General features: G+C 18.0%; 4 protein-coding genes across 4 annotated transcripts; 3 read left to right on the forward strand and 1 right to left on the reverse strand.

Annotated features, from left to right (window-relative positions):
* Positions 1-1525: 1525 nt before the first annotated feature.
* PRELSG_0832400 (DNA-directed RNA polymerase subunit I, putative) lies at positions 1526-2198 on the forward strand (the record flags this gene model as incomplete). The annotated part of the gene is made up of 2 exons (XM_028676407.1): position 1526; positions 1744-2198. Coding segments are annotated over 2 exons (456 nt in total).
* Positions 2199-2830: 632 nt separating this feature from the next.
* On the reverse strand, positions 2831-7055 carry PRELSG_0832500 (HAD superfamily protein, putative; the record flags this gene model as incomplete). The annotated part of the gene is made up of 5 exons (XM_028676408.1): positions 2831-2908; positions 3841-3919; positions 3994-4094; positions 4196-6665; positions 7054-7055. Coding segments are annotated over 5 exons (2730 nt in total).
* A 1823-nt stretch (positions 7056-8878) lies between these two features.
* PRELSG_0832600 (conserved Plasmodium protein, unknown function) lies at positions 8879-12490 on the forward strand (the record flags this gene model as incomplete). The annotated part of the gene is made up of 1 exon (XM_028676409.1): positions 8879-12490. The coding sequence occupies one exon, from the start codon at positions 8879-8881 to the stop codon at positions 12488-12490; it is 3612 nt and encodes a 1203-aa protein (XP_028532901.1).
* Positions 12491-13975: 1485 nt separating this feature from the next.
* On the forward strand, positions 13976-16282 carry NSF (N-ethylmaleimide-sensitive fusion protein, putative; the record flags this gene model as incomplete). The annotated part of the gene is made up of 1 exon (XM_028676410.1): positions 13976-16282. The coding sequence occupies one exon, from the start codon at positions 13976-13978 to the stop codon at positions 16280-16282; it is 2307 nt and encodes a 768-aa protein (XP_028532902.1).
* Positions 16283-18855: the final 2573 nt, after the last annotated feature.

Raw genomic sequence — 18855 nt, forward strand, 5'->3', positions numbered from 1 at the left:
ATTTTAAAAATTATTATTTTATTTCTAATTCAATTTTATTCAATATGATAATTCGCAAATCAAATATATACATAAAAATTATAAATTTTAGTAAAAATATAACATAATTAAAAAAAAAAAAGTTAACTTTTTTTTATTTAATACATATGCTTATAAAATTTTAATTTAATACTGTCTTCTATGATAAATTATTTGATAAAGTAAAAAAAAAAAAAAAAATACAAAAAAAAAGTCTATATTTTATAATGTGTAATTTGATGAATGTGCATAAATTATTTAATGAACATGGTTATATGTGAATTTAATGAATGAAATTTTAGATTTAAAAAGATTTAAGTATATTCATATATTTTATTAAACTTAAAAAAAATAATTTTTAATATATATTGTCGTCATTACAAAATAAATTATAGTTCTATATGGTTGAAATTATATTCTTTAAATGTACAATTTTTCGATAGGATTAATAATTTATTTGATAAAAATAAAAATAAAAAATCTAATAAATTTCCTTAAGAACATTTAATGATATCTAAATTTCTCATTATTTTAACCATGAAAATGAACAAAATAAAATAATTCTTAAAATTTTTATCTGAATTTTTTATATATATTTATTATATAGTTTAATGCATTGAAGGAAAATAAACAACTTATCTGTAGAGATAATACAATTTTTTCTAATTTGTAAAAGTATTTAGACATAAAAATGTTTGTATAATGTTTTTATTAAACATAATGATTTGAATATCTAAAAAAAATTGGTTTATTATTTTTTTTCGCTTTTATAAATTTAATTTTAAATATTTCTTTCTCTTTTTTTTTTCTTTTCTCTGATCTTCCTATTTTTCTTTTTTTCAGTTTTTTTTTTTCAATTTTTCTATTTTTTATTTTTACTATTTTTACTATTTTTCATTTTTTCATTTTTTCTTTTTTTCAATTTTTCTATTTTTCTTTTTTTTTCTAAATGCTGCTTTACATTTTAAAAAAAATTATGTTCTAATAAATTTATAATACCTATGATTTTGTTTTATTAATTTTGTTGTCCCAATTTTTTTTTTTACAAATATGGAAAGATATTTAAATGTATAAAAAATAAAAAACATTAACAAGCATAAAAAAAAAAAAATAAAAAAAAATTAAAGCAAAAAAAAAAAAAAAAAAATTTAAGAAAAAAATGAATTGTTTGAAAAAGGATATTAAAATATTTTAATTTAAAAAAAAAAAGAAATTTTAAAATAAATTGAATAAAAATAATTAATATAGATAAATAACATATATAAAAAAAAATATAGATTAAATAATATGAATAATTCTTCCTAATTTTTCATTGAAAGAACTAGGAATTTTTTCATTCCAAATAAAGTACTAAGTACTTGCATTTTTATATAAACCATTTAGTATATACGATATATATGTATTTTATGAAACTTTTTGTTTTAAAAAAAAAAAAAAAAGTTAAAATTTAATTTTATAGAATACAAATTTTAGTTTTTTGGTTTTTTTATATAACATAAAATTAAAAAGTAAGTTGTACTTGAAATAAAAGAAAAAAAAGATTTTTTATAAAATATATTTTTTATTTAAATATGAATATCTTTCTTTCTATATATATATATATATATATATATATATATATATATATATATTAATGTGGAATATAATTTTTTTTTATATTTATTATGATAAAAATGTGTTCATTTATTTTTAATATATATATTTAATTTTTTTATATTTTTTTAGTGGATGGTTTTAATGATGTTTATATGAATGATGATGATGAATACATAGGAGATGAATTTGGTCAGGGTATTGATAGTGACGATGGTGATAATTACGACAATGACATAGACATAATAACTGATAACCAAATAAAAAAAGATAAGTCTGATTATGAAAATTCTGAAGGAAATGATGATAGCATTAGAATAACAAGTCCATACTTAACTAAATATGAAAAAGCAAGAATTATTGGAACAAGAGCTTTACAAATAAGTTTAAATGCTCCTTTAACTATACCAATTGAAACACAAAATGATTCAAATAATAAAAGTGAATATGATAACTATTTAAATAATGATCCATTAGTTATAGCAGAAAAAGAATTATACAATAAGTCTATTCCTTTTATATTAAGGAGATATTTGCCTAATGGTAGTTATGAAGATTGGAAATTAGATGAGCTTATAATTGATTAATTTTTTTTTTTATCGTCATTGTTATATATTTTAATATTTTTAATATATATTTTACATTTCTTTCATTTCTTATTTTTTTTTAAAATTTTATATATATGTACGATTTCTTACCTTAATTATTTTAAATATATATTTGTACCTTTTTATTTTTAATATTTTTCATTTGTATTTTTTTTTTTTTAATAAAATACATATATATAAGTATATAAAATGGTATTTTCATAAATTTCCTATTTTTTAAAATTAATTTTTTTTTAGTTATTTTAAATAAAATTATATAAAAAAAAAATATATATATATAGTAAGTATATAATATTAAGAACCATTTAGTTACTTAAGATTATTGCATAAGTATATATATATATATATATATTAGATCACTTAAAAATTAATAATGAAAAAGAGGTAAAATAAGAATACAATAAAAAAAATAATAAAATATTATTTGATATTTATGAAATAGTAGAATCATATAAAGTATAAAGTAAATTAAAAACATTTCAAAAGTTTCTATTTATACATATATTAAAAACAAAAATAATTCATAAAAAAATTTTAAATCTTAAAATATATATTAAAAAAAAAAATACAAAATTTGAAAACAAAAAAAAAAAAAAGAATTATTAAAAATTTCAGTTACTATCACTAATATTCATATACTTTTCATAAAATGTTAAGCTATTTATCTTCCAATATTGAAAGGAGTTGTACTAAAAAAATAAAAAATAAAATAAAATAATAGTGATTAAATAAAATTATAAAAGAAAATTTTTAATAGATCTAATTTATAAGCTATATATATATATGTACGATTATATAATATTATCTCATGTATATGTTTAATCAAAATTATTTAACAACTTTAGATGATAATTTATTATTATAGTTGTGGATTGCATAAATGAATATATGTATAAATTTATTAATATATTTACTATATATATATACATATATATATTAAGTACGAACTTTATTTTTATATCACACTGAAAAAGTATATACTTCTGACAATAGACAAGTTTAAAAGAAAAAAAAATAAAGATAATACATATGCATAAACACAACGTAAAAAAGTATTATAAAATTTTGTTTAATTAATATATAAAGTATTAACACATACTTAACAGATTATAAAACAAAATATATATATATATATATATATATATATATATGAAAGGAAATATAATTGTAGTTTTTAATAAAAAAAAAATAAAAAAATATTATTTATTTATTTATTTATTTATTTATTTTTTTAAAAGTTGAATATAGTTTGTAAATTTTATATAACGATTTCAAAAATAGAAGGGATCAAATTATATGATGTGAAAAAAAAAAAACAAATAAAATAACATACATATATAATATATATATGTAATATATATAATATATATTATATGAAACATAAAAAAATGGCAAATAATAAAAGAAAAAAATAAATAAAATAACAAATATTTACTAAAACATTAAAGTATATAAGAAAAATATCATGAGAAAGAATAATAATATGTATACATATAAATATTTATATATGTAAATTTAATACAAAAAAAAAATAAAATAAAATAAAATAAAAATTTATAATGATTACAAAATTAATATAGTAAAATAAATATTATTGTTTATAATTTTTTTTCTTTTTTACTTGATCATCATCCTCTCTCTTTTTATCATTTTTAATACATGGAAACATGTGCTCCGTTATTTCACTCATAGTTTCATAACTAAAAAAAAAAAAAAAAAATGATTATTTCCGTTTTTCTGTGAAACATATATATGTAAATTTTTTTCATTTTACGTTTTAGCATATGTAGAATTGACATGATGAACAATTCCTCTATTATCTATTATAAAAACTTTAGCTTCTGGAACACCAACAGAAATATATGCTCTATGATCCTTTAAACAAAAAATAATAATAAAATAAAATGTAAATAAATATTTCTTTAGTATAAATTATGAAGCTTTTGTAATTATATATGTATTTTTTTATTCCTTACACTTTCTGTATTTCCAAAAGCTGCATAAAAAGGATTATGATTTAGAGGAAATAAATTTCGTATATCCCTTAGTGCAGCAATTTTAAAAATATATGGTTTTTTATCTATAACTTCTCTTTTAAATGATGGAAAGAGTCTATCTGGGCTTAGTATTAATGGGCCATCTGGCAATTTATTATTATCATTTTTTTTTAAACGAAATAAATACTCTCTAGTCGAATCCGCTTGACCAATAGCTCTTGCAGTTAAGTAAAGAATATGATATCCATTATTATTTATTTTGTTAAATAATTGTGAAACACCTACATGAGACCAGTCTTTGCCTACTATAGGCATTAAATGGCCTAATACTGTTGACCTAGTTATTGTTCCATCTACATCTGATATAACAATTTTTGCATTTTTTTTCCATAAATATATAGTGCCATTTATGCTTTTTGTACCTTGTAAAGATGAGGTAACTAGAAAGGTAATAGTATTAGCTCCTTCTTTTAAATTTAATGACTGTAATTGTTCAGAAGTTGGCCTTAATGACTTTCGATATCTTACTTTTAATTTCTCTTCACTATTTTTTATATCCTTTTTATTCATTTCGTTTTCTTTGTATGATGAATGATGAACATTTTTTTTCATTTTTTTGTTCCTCTTATCTAATAATTCATTGTGATAGTTTTTGCTTTTTTTTTCTTCTTTTTCTTTATTTTCATTTATAATTCCATCCTCTTTTACATCTTTATTTAAAATTTTTGCACTTAAGCCATTATCATATTCTGCATTAGATACACCAAACCAATTTCTCCAACTTTTATCTTTTATTTCCATTAAGCTTAAGGAAGAATTCAATAACTTCTCTACTGCTAAAATGGATAAGGGTTGATTAAACACAACCCATGATGCCAATAAAGGTAATGCAACTCTAGATGGATAATAAGGATCCTTTTTATCAAATCGAAAAACAAGAGATGGGTGATACCATAAATTAGAATTTTTATCTATTTGCTCATATGTAACTATATTTGCTTCAAATATATTTTTATTATGTATTTCTATATTATAATCATTCTGTTCATTATCTGCATTTTGATTAATTAATAAATGACCACACAGACTGCATTCTATTCTATTTTGTATGTCATCATCAAGGCTATATTCCTGTTCTTTTGAGTAACTATTATTATTATTTTCTTCAATATATTCCTCTTCTTCGTTATAATAATCCTCTACTGATATATTTGATTTGTTACACACTTTTTCTTTGTCTTTTATTTTTTTTAAATCTAATTTTAAACTTTCTTTATCCATATCATAATTTTTTTCTGTACTATTATCTATATGTTTTTTTTGGTAAATAATACTACTTTCTTTTTTTTGTTTATTACCGCATTCATTTATTTTTCCTTTTTCAGCTTTATTTAAATATTTTTCATTTCTTCTTACAGAATCAGTTGTTTTACACTCCTTTTTTATATGTTCATTATTTTTATTATAAATTTCTTTGTTACTTTTGTTCTTATTCTCTTTTTTATAATGTTCTAATATATCACCTTTAGATTTTTTCATATCTTTACTTTTATTATTTAAATTACTATTTCTTATTTCTTTATCTCTTTTTATATTTTTCTTTAAATTAATTTCATTCAAATTTCTTTCATTTATGTGATTTTTTTTTTCTTTGCAAAAAGCATGTTCATTAACAGATTCACTTTTTTTATATAATTTTTTTATTTTTTCTTTTTTCTTATTTTTATTATTTGAAGAAATAACAGTGCAATTATCGGAAATATAATCATGTGTTTTCAAATGAGGTAATCTTCCCCATGACCAAGACCATTCCGAATTTATGTTTTGATCTTCTTCTATTTTTTTTTTTTCATCATCTAGTTCTTCGTCTTCTATTTCTACTTTTTTTTTATGTTCTTCTTCTATTTTGTTATTTTCACTTTTATTTTTTTTTTCTTTATTATTTCTTTTAGTTTTATTTCTTTCTATTTTATAATTTTTTTCACTTAATTTTTTCATTTCTGTTGTATTGAGAAATATTTCATCGCAATCATCATCTGTTTTATTGCTATCTATAGAATCATTAATACTACAACTATCAATATTCTGATCATAAGTTTGGTCATTATGTACATTGCGAGGAGAAGATAATGGAGATGTTTCTAGTTCTTCTTCTACATCTTCATAAGTTTTTTCAACAAAATAAGCTTCACCAGCGCTACCTAATTTCATATGTAAATTAGTACTCTTTCCATTAACTAAAATACTAACAATTTTTTCTTTTGATCTTAATAATTTTGTTTTTCCAAATCGTACATGAAATGGAGTCGATTTATAGATAACCTCTATTTTATCATTTTTTAAATTATTTGTAATTTCTGATTCAATACAAATAATATCTATACATCCACTTAGGGTAGCCTGGTTGAAGTCAAGTGCATTTGAAACACTGCTAACTATTTTTCCCCACCTAAAAAAATAACAAATAACATAAAAAAAAAAAAATTAATAATAATAATAAAATAATATTACTTATACGTATACTGAATAAAATGCAATATATATTTATATAAAAAAATTAAAATTATAAATAATAAATCATTATGAAAATTACATAATACAGTGGAAATTAAAAATATTAATACAATATAGTAGGTATATATAATTATGTTAAGAAAAAATTAACATATTTTAATTTTTTAATAAGATATAGAAAAATATTATTCAAAAATAAAACATATATATCATATTTAAATATATCCTTTTAATTATTTTATATATTCTATCAATCTATTTATTTATTTTTAAATATATATCATTTAAAAAATTTATTTCGTGTATAATCATAAATATATTACATTGTTTCCTCTGTTGTAAATTATGCATAAAATTTTGACATATGAAAAGGAATAAGTAAATTGAAAACATAACAATAATATATATATATATATTTTCCTGTTCACTTTATCTGTTTGTCTCTTTTATCTTTTTTTTTTTAATTATTTATTTAAACTATAGCTAAGGTATATCAAAACATTTCCATTTTTAAACAATATAGATAATTGAATTAAAAAAAATAAAAAATAAGAGAAAGGCAAAAAAAAAAAAAAAAAAGGTAAATGAAAGAAAATATTAAGAAATGATAGATAAAAAAAAAAAAAGATTTAATCAATTACTCTTAAGAATTAAAAAAAAAAAAAAAAATTAATATAAAATAAGGATAAAAAATTTTCAATAAATTATATAAAAGTTTTTTTTATCCATTTTGAAATAAGGATATAAAGCACTATAAGAAATTAATATATAAAAAAAAATAAAAAGTAAAAAAAAATTTGAAAGTCTACAAAATCGTTTGGTATTTATAAATATAAAAAAACTATATGAAATTAATATTTTGTTCAACTTTTAGTGTGTGCATGAGAAAAAAAAAATTTATATATTAGTCCTTATATATATATATATATATATATATATATATATATACATATACATATAAATTACTGTTATTTAATTTTTTTACTTTTTTATTTGTTTCTTTTTATTTTTATATTTTTTTTTTTTTTAAGATAATACTTAGTGAAATAGTATTCACATGAAAATTTAATGTCCTATTATTATATTATCTACCTTATTTTTTTAAGTATTAATTATTTATAAAAGAAGAAAAAAATGAAATAGTTATTTCCTTTTTGTTTCACTTTTTCAATTATTATAATTTTTGTATTTTTTTTTTTAAAAAAAAAGAAATTAAAATTTTTAAGAGATTAAAACAATATATATTTCAGATATTTTGCTTGGCAGCATTCAAGTTTTTTAAGCCTAACAAAAATTATATATTTTTTATGGTTTTTTTATTTACTCTTCTTTATGTTTTAATAATCATTGAGATTTTACTTATTTTTTTAAAAAATTTTTCAATTTCCTTTTTTTTTTGTTGTAATAGTTTAGGATTCTGAATTCTTTTATTTTCTATAGAATATATTTTAAAATGTAAATCTAATTTTTTTTTTCTGAATATTTCATAAGAAATTATATTTAAAAAAAAAAAAAAAATAAATATCTTTTTATTTATAATAAAAAGATATATATTTTTTTTGTCTGAATCTTTAAGAGTACATATTTGTTATATATATTTTTTTTTTCTATTGATAATTCAATTAACACTTTGTATCATAAACACATCTTCAATTTTTCTAATATGTTAGAGAGGTGATATAAAATTCTTACCTAAGTACAAGAAGATAATGCAAATTATATAAGATTTATAAAATATAAGAAAAAAAATTTATGATTACTATGAATTTTATATGTAATCCGTGATTATGTTTCTTTCTTTACATTTTTTTAAACTCAAGTTTAAGATTAAAAAACTGATTTATTTTGCAAAATTATTAAAAAAAGTTTAAAACGAAATAAGATTTTCTTGTGGGACTTTGAGAAAAATTAAAGGAACTTTAAATGTAAGCAGTTGTAGCAATCTTTAAAAATGTATATTTTTATAGAAATAAAAGAAAACTAATGAAATAAATATTTAAAATTATACATTGTTAAAATTTTTTTTTCTTTGAATATTACATTTCAACAAGAGTTTTATGATAAAAAAAAAAGTGGAAATAACTATATATATTGAAATATTTTTTTTTTTTTTTTTTTTGTAAATTGAAGTAAATATATATTTATAAAATGTTTGATATTGTAAATGATAAAAATTGTGTTAATGATTTTGAATATAATTTAATTAAATCATATGATACTATTGAGAAAGTTAAAAACAAAGAAGATAATATTTATATTCACACAAAAACTTACAATGAACATTTTTTCAATGAAAAAGAAAAAAAAATTTTTAAAAAAAAAGTTTATTTGTTAGGTCTAAATTATAATGAATACATTTTTATACGAGGTAATTTTCGCTTTCGATTAATAAAAGGATTAATTAAATTTAATGGAGAAATCTTGAAACCTTCAAAGGAGTATATAAATGTGCGTATACCCGTCTTTTATCCTTCGTTTAAATTAATAGCTTTAAATGTAAATAACATTAAATATGTAGATAAAAAATTTATATTTCATAAAAATGTCTCAATAAGTTATGATGATAAAGAAAGTTTCATTTGTAATGAAAATAAGTCGAGTAATATAAAAAATAAGGAATTGAACACAAATAATTTAGAGGAATTAGAAATGTATGATAATACAACTATATTAACTAAAAATAAAGACATAATTGGAAATAGTAATTTTAATATTTCAAGTGAAGGAAATGAATTCCTTTGTGAATATGCTGATACCATTATAAAAAATTATATATTCGGTTTAAACTTACTACCTGAAGAAAATATGAAAAAAAAAATGTTTTATGAATATTTAATGTTCTCAAATAAAGAGGATATTAATATGTTTTCAAGTTATTATATGACTAATAGCATAACTTCAAATATTCATTTTGCAAAATATCCGATAATTATTGCATTTCAAAGGAAAAAGGATTTTCTTTATTATTTATATAATAATGATGCTAGTAAAAAATTAAATATATCAAATTATAGACAAAATTATAATTTCTATATTAACACATATCAATTTTCTTATGCATTAAAAGAATTTTTGTTATATATTCATAACAATAAAAAATATGAGTTAGGAAAAGTTATAGAAAGAGTAGAAGATATAAATAACAGTTATATTAGTTATGATAATATAATAGATGACAATAATAATAATAATAATGATTATACAGAAAATTATTTAATGAAAAATGATTCAAGAAATGATAAATACAAGGAAAATAAATGTAGTAATAATTTTACAAAAGAAGAATTATTTTCAAATAGATTTAGATTCCGGGAATATTTTAAAAAATATATATATAATGAAAATATTTCTGAAGATAATTACTGTCTTGAAGAAAAATGTTCTTATATGCCTAATATATTTAGTGTTATTATAATGGGGGATAAAAATAAAGGAAAAAGTTTTTTAGTTATAAATTTTATAAATAATTTGCTAAATTATTACAAAAGTGTTATATTATTAGATGTTGATATTGGTCAACCAATAATAGGTACATCTGGTTTTTTATCTATTTATAAAATTAAATATTCACTAAATAATTATAATTTTTTTGAAAAGAAAAATAAGTGCATTAAAAAAATATTTTATGGATGCTGTTCAATTAATGAAAATATAAATTTTTATATTAAATGTTTGGAATATATATATAATTATTTATTCTCTGAATATTTAAAGAAGAAAAAAAAAAAAAAAAAATATATATGCAATTATCCATTAATTATTAATACCTTTGGATGGATAAAAAATATTGGGTTATTCTTGTTACACTTGAATATTTTTTTAAGTAAATGTGATTTTGTTATTCAAATTGATTCTTTGAAAATAAATAAAAATTTGAAAGGAAAAATAAAAAATAAAGAATATTATTCATATATGTTTAATGATTTTCTGTTAATTAATCAGGATGAAAAAAATCGTGTAATTTTAAATTTGAACAATAAAAACATATCTATTATTTCGAAAAGATATTCTATATTTAATGCTATACGTAAGTACAATAATTTAAATGAGAATAACTTTTTTTTCTTTAATTTTTCTATGTCTTTTCAAAGTGATGAAGAAAATAAAGAAATAAAGAAGGAATGTTCTTCAAATTATAACATGGGAAAATTTTCAAAATGTTGCGATAAAGCAAATTTAAATGAATTCAGAAACTCAGATAATATTAGAACATCAACAAATAATCTTAATTATAATAGTTATAATAATAATTATTATAACAATAATCATATTGATTATGGATATAATAATTACAAAAGGTATAATAATAACTATAACAATGTTGATACCCCATGCAGTTTAAATAATTACATGTATAAAATGAAACATTTAAAATATAATGAAAATGTTTTATATTCTAGTTTTAATAGTACTGAAAGGTATACTAATAATAAATCTTTAATTCAAAAGACAAATTATAGTGAAATAAACAGAACAAATTATGAGCGTGTAAATAATTATACTTTAGAAAATAATAAAAATTATTTGATTCAGGGGAATGAAAATGAAATGAAGGATTATGAAAAATATGAATATTTTAAAGAAATAATGAATTATTTTCTTGAAAAGAAATACATAAGAGTAATAAATTTTATAAGCTATAAAAAAATTTTATCCTATGAAAGTATGAAAATAAATAATTCTAGGAGTAAAAATTTTTCTGTACTTCCTAAAAATTTAAGATCCTATAGATTTTTTAGTTATTTTTTTTATAAATTTAAAAAGATAATTTTTTATATTCATAGTTATTCATTATATGATAGATTAAATGATTTTTTTATTAAACATAAAAATTATGTGAGATATATTAATACCTATACTAATGAAGATTCTGTATTTGATAATAGAGTGATAAAAGGAAAGGATATCATAGATAATATGAAAGATATATATTTTAACGAAAATGAAAAAGAAGGGATAAATAATAAGGAAGATCTATCTAAGTGCAATAATATACATAAAGACAAAACGATAGACATTAGTAATATTAATTTAAATAAAAAAGATGTAACCGATAATGACTCAACACCAAATTATAATTTACAAATTAAAAAAATTCAGAAAGATGAAAATAATGAAGAAATAAAAAAAAGAAGGATAAATCAGAACACAAATCAAATTCATAGAATCTCTTGTAATCTATCTTTATTTACATGTGCTATATTTTATTTAAAAAATATTAAATTAAGTAATATATTATTTAATGATGAGAATCCTGAATTTTTTAATGAAAATATATTTTTTGCATATAAATATTTCTTTAATAATATTATATGCTTATGTAATGATAGTTCAGAAGAAAAGGTAGACTTTTCAGGTATTAATGAAAATAATAAAATTACTTATTATATTGACTATTTAGAAATTGATAAAACCTTTGAAAATCTAAATTATAATATCGAAAAAATCAATTTAAAAAGAAATAATGTTCAGTTAGTTCCTATAAGTGAAAAATTTACACATATACTAACGGCCTATGTAAAAGCCATTGATAGTATGCAACTTATTATATATTTACCATACTGGTTTGGTAAATTTCATTTACTAAATAATGTAAATACTTTTGTATCAGGGCACTCTGTAGTCCCATATAACATAAGTGATATGATAGATAATTATTCTTTTTATATGGATATAGTTAATTGCAAAAAATCAGAAACTATTAAATTATTAAAGAAAAATAAAACTTCTGAAAATATAAGTTTAAATTTATCAATATAAAAAAAATTTTTAGTTAATTAAAAATTTGAAAATAAAAAATAAATCCAAAAATAATTTTTTTTTTTCATAATATGCTTTAATAACTTTATGTAAATTTTTATTATTGTCTTAAAAATTCTTTGGAATATTAGTATCTTAAGTATTTATACAAATCGTATAAGTAGAGAATATATATATAAATATAAAAATTAAATTTTATGCATACATACTTAAAAAAAAAGAAAAATACATAAAATAATTTTTAAAATTATGTGAAAAAATTAAAAATGTATATTTGTATTATAATATTTATATAAAAATATCCAAAAATATTTTGTTTTTTTTCAAAATTGTTTATAAAAAAATTCATGAATTCGTATATAAATATAATGAAAGAATTTTATTTGAGTTTATCCGTTCTGATATATTTTCCACTTTATTCGTTTTTTTACATAGATTTAATAAAGAAAAATAAAAAATAATTTATAAAGTTTGATCTATACGTTTCTGTAATTAATTCTATTAAAATTTACCCCTTTTTATTTTTGTACAATTTTTTTCTTTAACATAAAATAACATAAAAAAAAAAAAAAAAAGAATATATATATTTTTAGATATGCATTTATAAATTAAAACAATACAAATAAAGTTATAAATTAATTAGAATATTAAATATATATATTTTAACTATATGAAAATCTAATAATATAAAATATTATTATTAAATTACTAATTTTAAAATAAAAAAAAGAAAAATCAAAGTATAAAAAAAAAAAAAGTGATATAACAAAAAAAAAGAAAAGAAAATTTTTACTTGAATGAAAAATATAATATAATAAGAATGTATCAATAAAAAACAAATAAAAAAGAATACTTATTGGAGGAAAAAAAAAAATTATATATATATATATACTTATTTATTTATGTAATTAACAAAAAAAAAAAAGAGATAGCATAAGTAGTTTAGAAAAATAATAATTATTTATTTTAAAGAAAGAAATTATAAAAACAATTTTGAATAACACACATATATATATATGTTAATTGAACAATTTTTTATAGATATAGATTCATATAAAAAATTATAATAATAATTTTTTTTTGGTGATTAATTTTTTTTAAATTGTAAATATGTATTACTAAAAAATCCAGGCAATTTACTAAGTTTTTTTATTTTTTACTTTTTTTTATTTAGTTAAAAAAAAATAAATTTTAACGTAAATGATACTTTCTGGTATATATGGCATTTGAAAAATTGCACAAAGCATAAATGCTCAGTTAAATATATTTATACAATAAAAAAAAAAAATACTAAAATAATTATAAAGAGCATACGTTGCGTTATGCTTCAGTGCAAATATATGATAATGATATTTAAAAAATATTGAGAGAAAAGGAATATACATATAGAACAAAAAATATACACATAAAAACATTATATATATTTTAATAAAGTTACTAAAGTACGAGCAAATTATAATATTAATGCAAGTATAAAATAAAAAGATGATAGCAACTAATTTGTACTGTTGTAAATTGCAGTCTCAGGAGTTGGCATTAACGAATTATGGTTTTATAAATAATATTTTATATAATAATTTAAAAAAGAATATAAAAAGTAGTGAAATATATGGAGAATTTTCAAATATAGTTTTAATATTAAAGGGTGACGCGAATATAGGCAAAGATGAAATAGCTTTAAACACTTGTCAAAGAGAATTTTCAAGAATTCAATTAAAAGAAGCAGTAAAAATAAATATACTTGATAAGGAAAATAAAAGAGATATTATATATTTTATACCTTTAGATAGTGTAGATTTAGAAGTGAGTTTATTTGTTAAACCTGATAGGTTAATTGAAATAGAAGATGAACAATTAGAAGAAGTCTTTAAAAAGTATTTTTTGAATCATATTTTAACAAAGGGACAAATATTAGCATTGAAATATAATGATATATTATTAAAGTGTATTGTAAAAGATTTAAAAACAGCTCAGTTTGATGAAGTTCAAAAATTGAAAGGAAACACTTCTGCAATTAATTCATTTTTTAAAATTAATAATGAACATGATAGTAGAAATATAATGCTACAAAAAGGAATTTTATTTGAAAATACAGAATGCTTATTTACGAGTATGAATGATGGAAAACTCTTCATAGAATCAAAAAAAGTATTAAAAAAAAATATTATAAAGAACAATTTTAATTTTGAAGAGTTGGGAATAGGAGCATTGGATGAAGAATTTAAAATAATTTTTAGAAGAACTTTTGCTAGTAGAATTTACCCAAATTATATAATCAAGCAACTTGGTATAAAACACGTCAAAGGAATAATTCTATATGGACCACCTGGTACAGGTAAAACATTAATAGCTAGGCAAATAGGTAAAACATTAAATGCACGAGAACCTAAAATTATAAATGGTCCAGAAATATTAAATAAATATGTAGGTCAGTCAGAAGAAAATATTCGAAATTTATTTAAGGATGCAGAATTAGAATATAAACAAAGTGGAGAAAACTCTTTACTACATATAATAATATTAGACGAAATCGATGCAATATGCAGACAAAGAGGAAATGTAAGTTCTAGTAGTACAGGTGTAAATGATAGTGTAGTTAATCAATTGCTGTCTAAGATTGATGGAGTGAATAGCTTAAATAACATATTACTAATTGGAATGACAAATAGAATTGATTTAATTGACGAAGCTTTACTAAGACCAGGGAGATTTGAATTACATATAGAAATATCATTACCTGATAAGGAAGGAAGAATTCAAATATTAAATATCCATACAAAAAGCATGAGAAACAGTAATAAATTAAATTCAGATGTAGATATAATAGAATTAGCTGAAAAAACACCTAATTTTTCAGGAGCAGAAATTGAAGGATTAGTAAGAAATACAGTTTCTTATGCTTTTGAAAGGCATATTAATTTTAATGATTTAACAAAGCCAATAAATGCTGATGATATAATGATAACAAAAAATGATTTTCTAAAAGCATTAAAAGAAACAAAACCAGCATTTGGTGCACAAGAGGATATAATTGAAGGTTTATTATCAAATGGAATAATCAATTATGGAAAAGAATATGAAAATATTGAAAATACGTGTAAATTATTAATTAAGCAAATAGTAGAAAATTCAAATACAAATTTAATGAGTATTTTATTATATGGGGAAAATGGGACGGGGAAAACAACTGTTGCTGGATATCTGGCCAAGTGTGCTCATTTTCATTTCACTAAATTCATAACACCTGAAAATTTAATTGGGTATTCTGAAATTGGTAAAATAAATTATATAAATAAAATTTTTGAAGATGCTTATAAGACTCCGCTCTCCTTAGTTATTCTAGATAATATTGAAAGATTAATGGATTATACTCGAATTGGCCCACGATTTAGTAACACTATTTTACAAGCTATTATGATTTTAATAAAAAAAAGGCCAAAAAAAAAAAATCAAAAAATTTTAATAATTTGTACTACATCGGAATATCAATTTATGAAAGATGCTGGTTTAACTAAAAACTTCTTTGTAAACATAGAAATCCCTTTGTTAAATTCTAAAAATTCAATTAAGCAAGTTTTACAAAATAGAAATCAAAATTATCATGATTTTCCGGTAGAAGAAATAGAAAAGGTTCTTTCATCTAACGTAATTAAAAATATAGCAATAAAAAATCTTCTCATGATTATAGATATGGCATCTGAAGCATCTAATGGAAAAAAAATTACATGCGATATTTTTTTAAAAAGTTATAAAGATTGCGGTATTTGTTATGATGAAGAATCGTATTATTGAAAAAAAATATTTTACTGAAGTTAACGGTAATCAGAAATGAATCACAATAAAATATATATATATATATATATATATTATCAATATATATATATAATATATTACATAAATTTTTTTTTTTTTTAAATATACAAAAATATAAAAATATAAAAATTTTGTAACAATGAAAAAGATATTTTTCTTTTAAAAGACTTACATAACATATATATATGTATTTTTTTTTATTTTTTCGTTAATTCACTAGATAATTTTTTTTTTATTATTCTTATATAAACATACAACTTTCCATTTTTAAGAATAAACTTTCATTTATATTTATTTTTTAGTTCTCGATTATAACAAAATATATTTTTTTTAAGTATTATTTTTTCATTATAAGTCCTTTTTAAAAATTTAAACGAATATTTAAAAAAAAACCTCCATAAAAAAAGTGCAAAAAAAAAAAAAAATTATTAGTAAATTACGCCGTGTTTTTTATTTTATTTTTCATAATATAAGACTTGGATAATTTGAAAAAATGAGTATTTCTATTAAATTCTTATAATTATAAATTTAATTAAAAAAAAAACAAATTTCTAAAATTCAGCATAGGAAGTATTAAAAATATAAATTAGTAAAGAGAGAACATAGAATATTAAGAATTGAATAAAGAACTCATTTAAAATAAAAAAATTCACATAAAAAAAATTATATTTAATAGATATAACATTTATATCAGTTTTAATTATATAAATAGGAATATATCTGAATTATTACAACAATTCCTATAATTTTAGTAGTTGCTAAATTTTTAAGGCACGTTTTACATTTCCGCATATTCTGCATTTTTCTGAATAATAAAAAAAATACATGTTGAAAATATGTTCCTAAATTTAAAATATACATAACTTGAAGAAATCGTATATTTCAAAAAAATAGTTATTTTGACAATTTTTTTTTTTAGATTTTAAAAATTTTGAAAAACATTTTATAAATATATATATATATATATATATATATTTCATATTTGTAAATTATTTTCTATTTTGTAAAATTTCATTATTTATTTCGACATATATTTATTTTATTTCTTCAAGTTTTATCTATTATTCTAAATATATATAAAATATTTTTTATTAACATGAAATAAATATAATAAATCCAATATATTGTTTTAAAAAATTAAATAAAATAAAGAAATATTAATACTTCGTATCAATTTTTTCATTTAAAAAAAAAAAAAAAAAAAGCTAATATATATTTTTATATATGGATACACTTATATATTTCTTTTTATTTTTTTTATATTACAATTTTTATATGCAATGTAATTTTTATTATACATCTTTCCAGTTATTTTTAATTATAATTTTCAATCAAGCATAAATACATATATATATTTATATATTTTTTTTTAAGCGTATGTAATTTTATGTACATTCATTTTTTTAAAAGAATATATTCATACAAATTTACTTTTTTTCTATAATTACTACTTTTGTATGCATATAATCGATATACTAGATTTATATAATATATATATATTTTAAATAGTAAAAATAAATTAAAAAAATGTTTTATTTTTGTGAGTTTTTGTTTATTTTAAAAAACATCACTTGATAAGATAAAAATAATTTATCACAATAAATATTTATAAAATTAATATATATAAGAAATATATATATATTTTTTTTTTCTTTACAATATATTGTTTAAATAATACTCAAAAATTAAAAAATATATCTAATAAATACGTAAGCATCTTTATATATATGTATAATATGATATAACACTAAATTTAAACATGTTTAATATGAATATTTATAATGTGGGTATGATTTTTAATAAAAAAAATTAAACAAAAAAAAAAAAAAAAAACACACCTTAAAACTCTTTTTTTATATGATTTAATTACAAAAGGAATAAGAGCTTTTGGCATTTGTATATAGACTACAAAAAAAATAATACATATATAGTATGAATAAAAATAAATAAAAAAAATAACTATGTACTTTATAAAAAAAAATTAAGGAAAAATTCTTAAGTTATATAGTGCTAAACTAAAAGTTTTGTTTTTTTATTTTTGTATAAGTTATAAACAAATTATACATTTGTATCTTCATTGCTTTATTTAATTTTATTTTAAAAGAAATTTTTGAAAAAACGTACAATTATAAAATATAAAAGAAAAAAGATTTTTAAAAAGAATCGGAAAGATTGTAAAAACACAGAAAATATATTTAGATGGACATAAAAAGGTCTTGAAAAAGAAAACACAGAAAACAAGAAATAATTGAATTGCATAAAAAAAAAAAAAAAATTGACATGGTTGTTTAAATTAAGATATTAAAATTAAAAAAAAAAAAAGAAGTCAAATTTGAAAAATAATTGTATTTTCATAATAAAATTAAATAATAGAGAAGTGTAATAGACAAAAAAAAAAAAAAAAAAGTATATGTATTTTTTTAAGTAGTTTTCAAATATATAAAATTTTGATAAAATTAAAATAAAACAGACTAAGTATTTTCAAAGAAGAAAGAAAAAAGAAGAAAAAGTAAAAGGAATAATAAGTAATATTATAAGTTATCATTAGGATA

The sequence above is a fragment of the Plasmodium relictum genome, assembly GCF_900005765.1.
Source record: "Plasmodium relictum strain SGS1 genome assembly, chromosome: 8".
Lineage (NCBI taxonomy): Eukaryota > Apicomplexa > Aconoidasida > Haemosporida > Plasmodiidae > Plasmodium > Plasmodium relictum.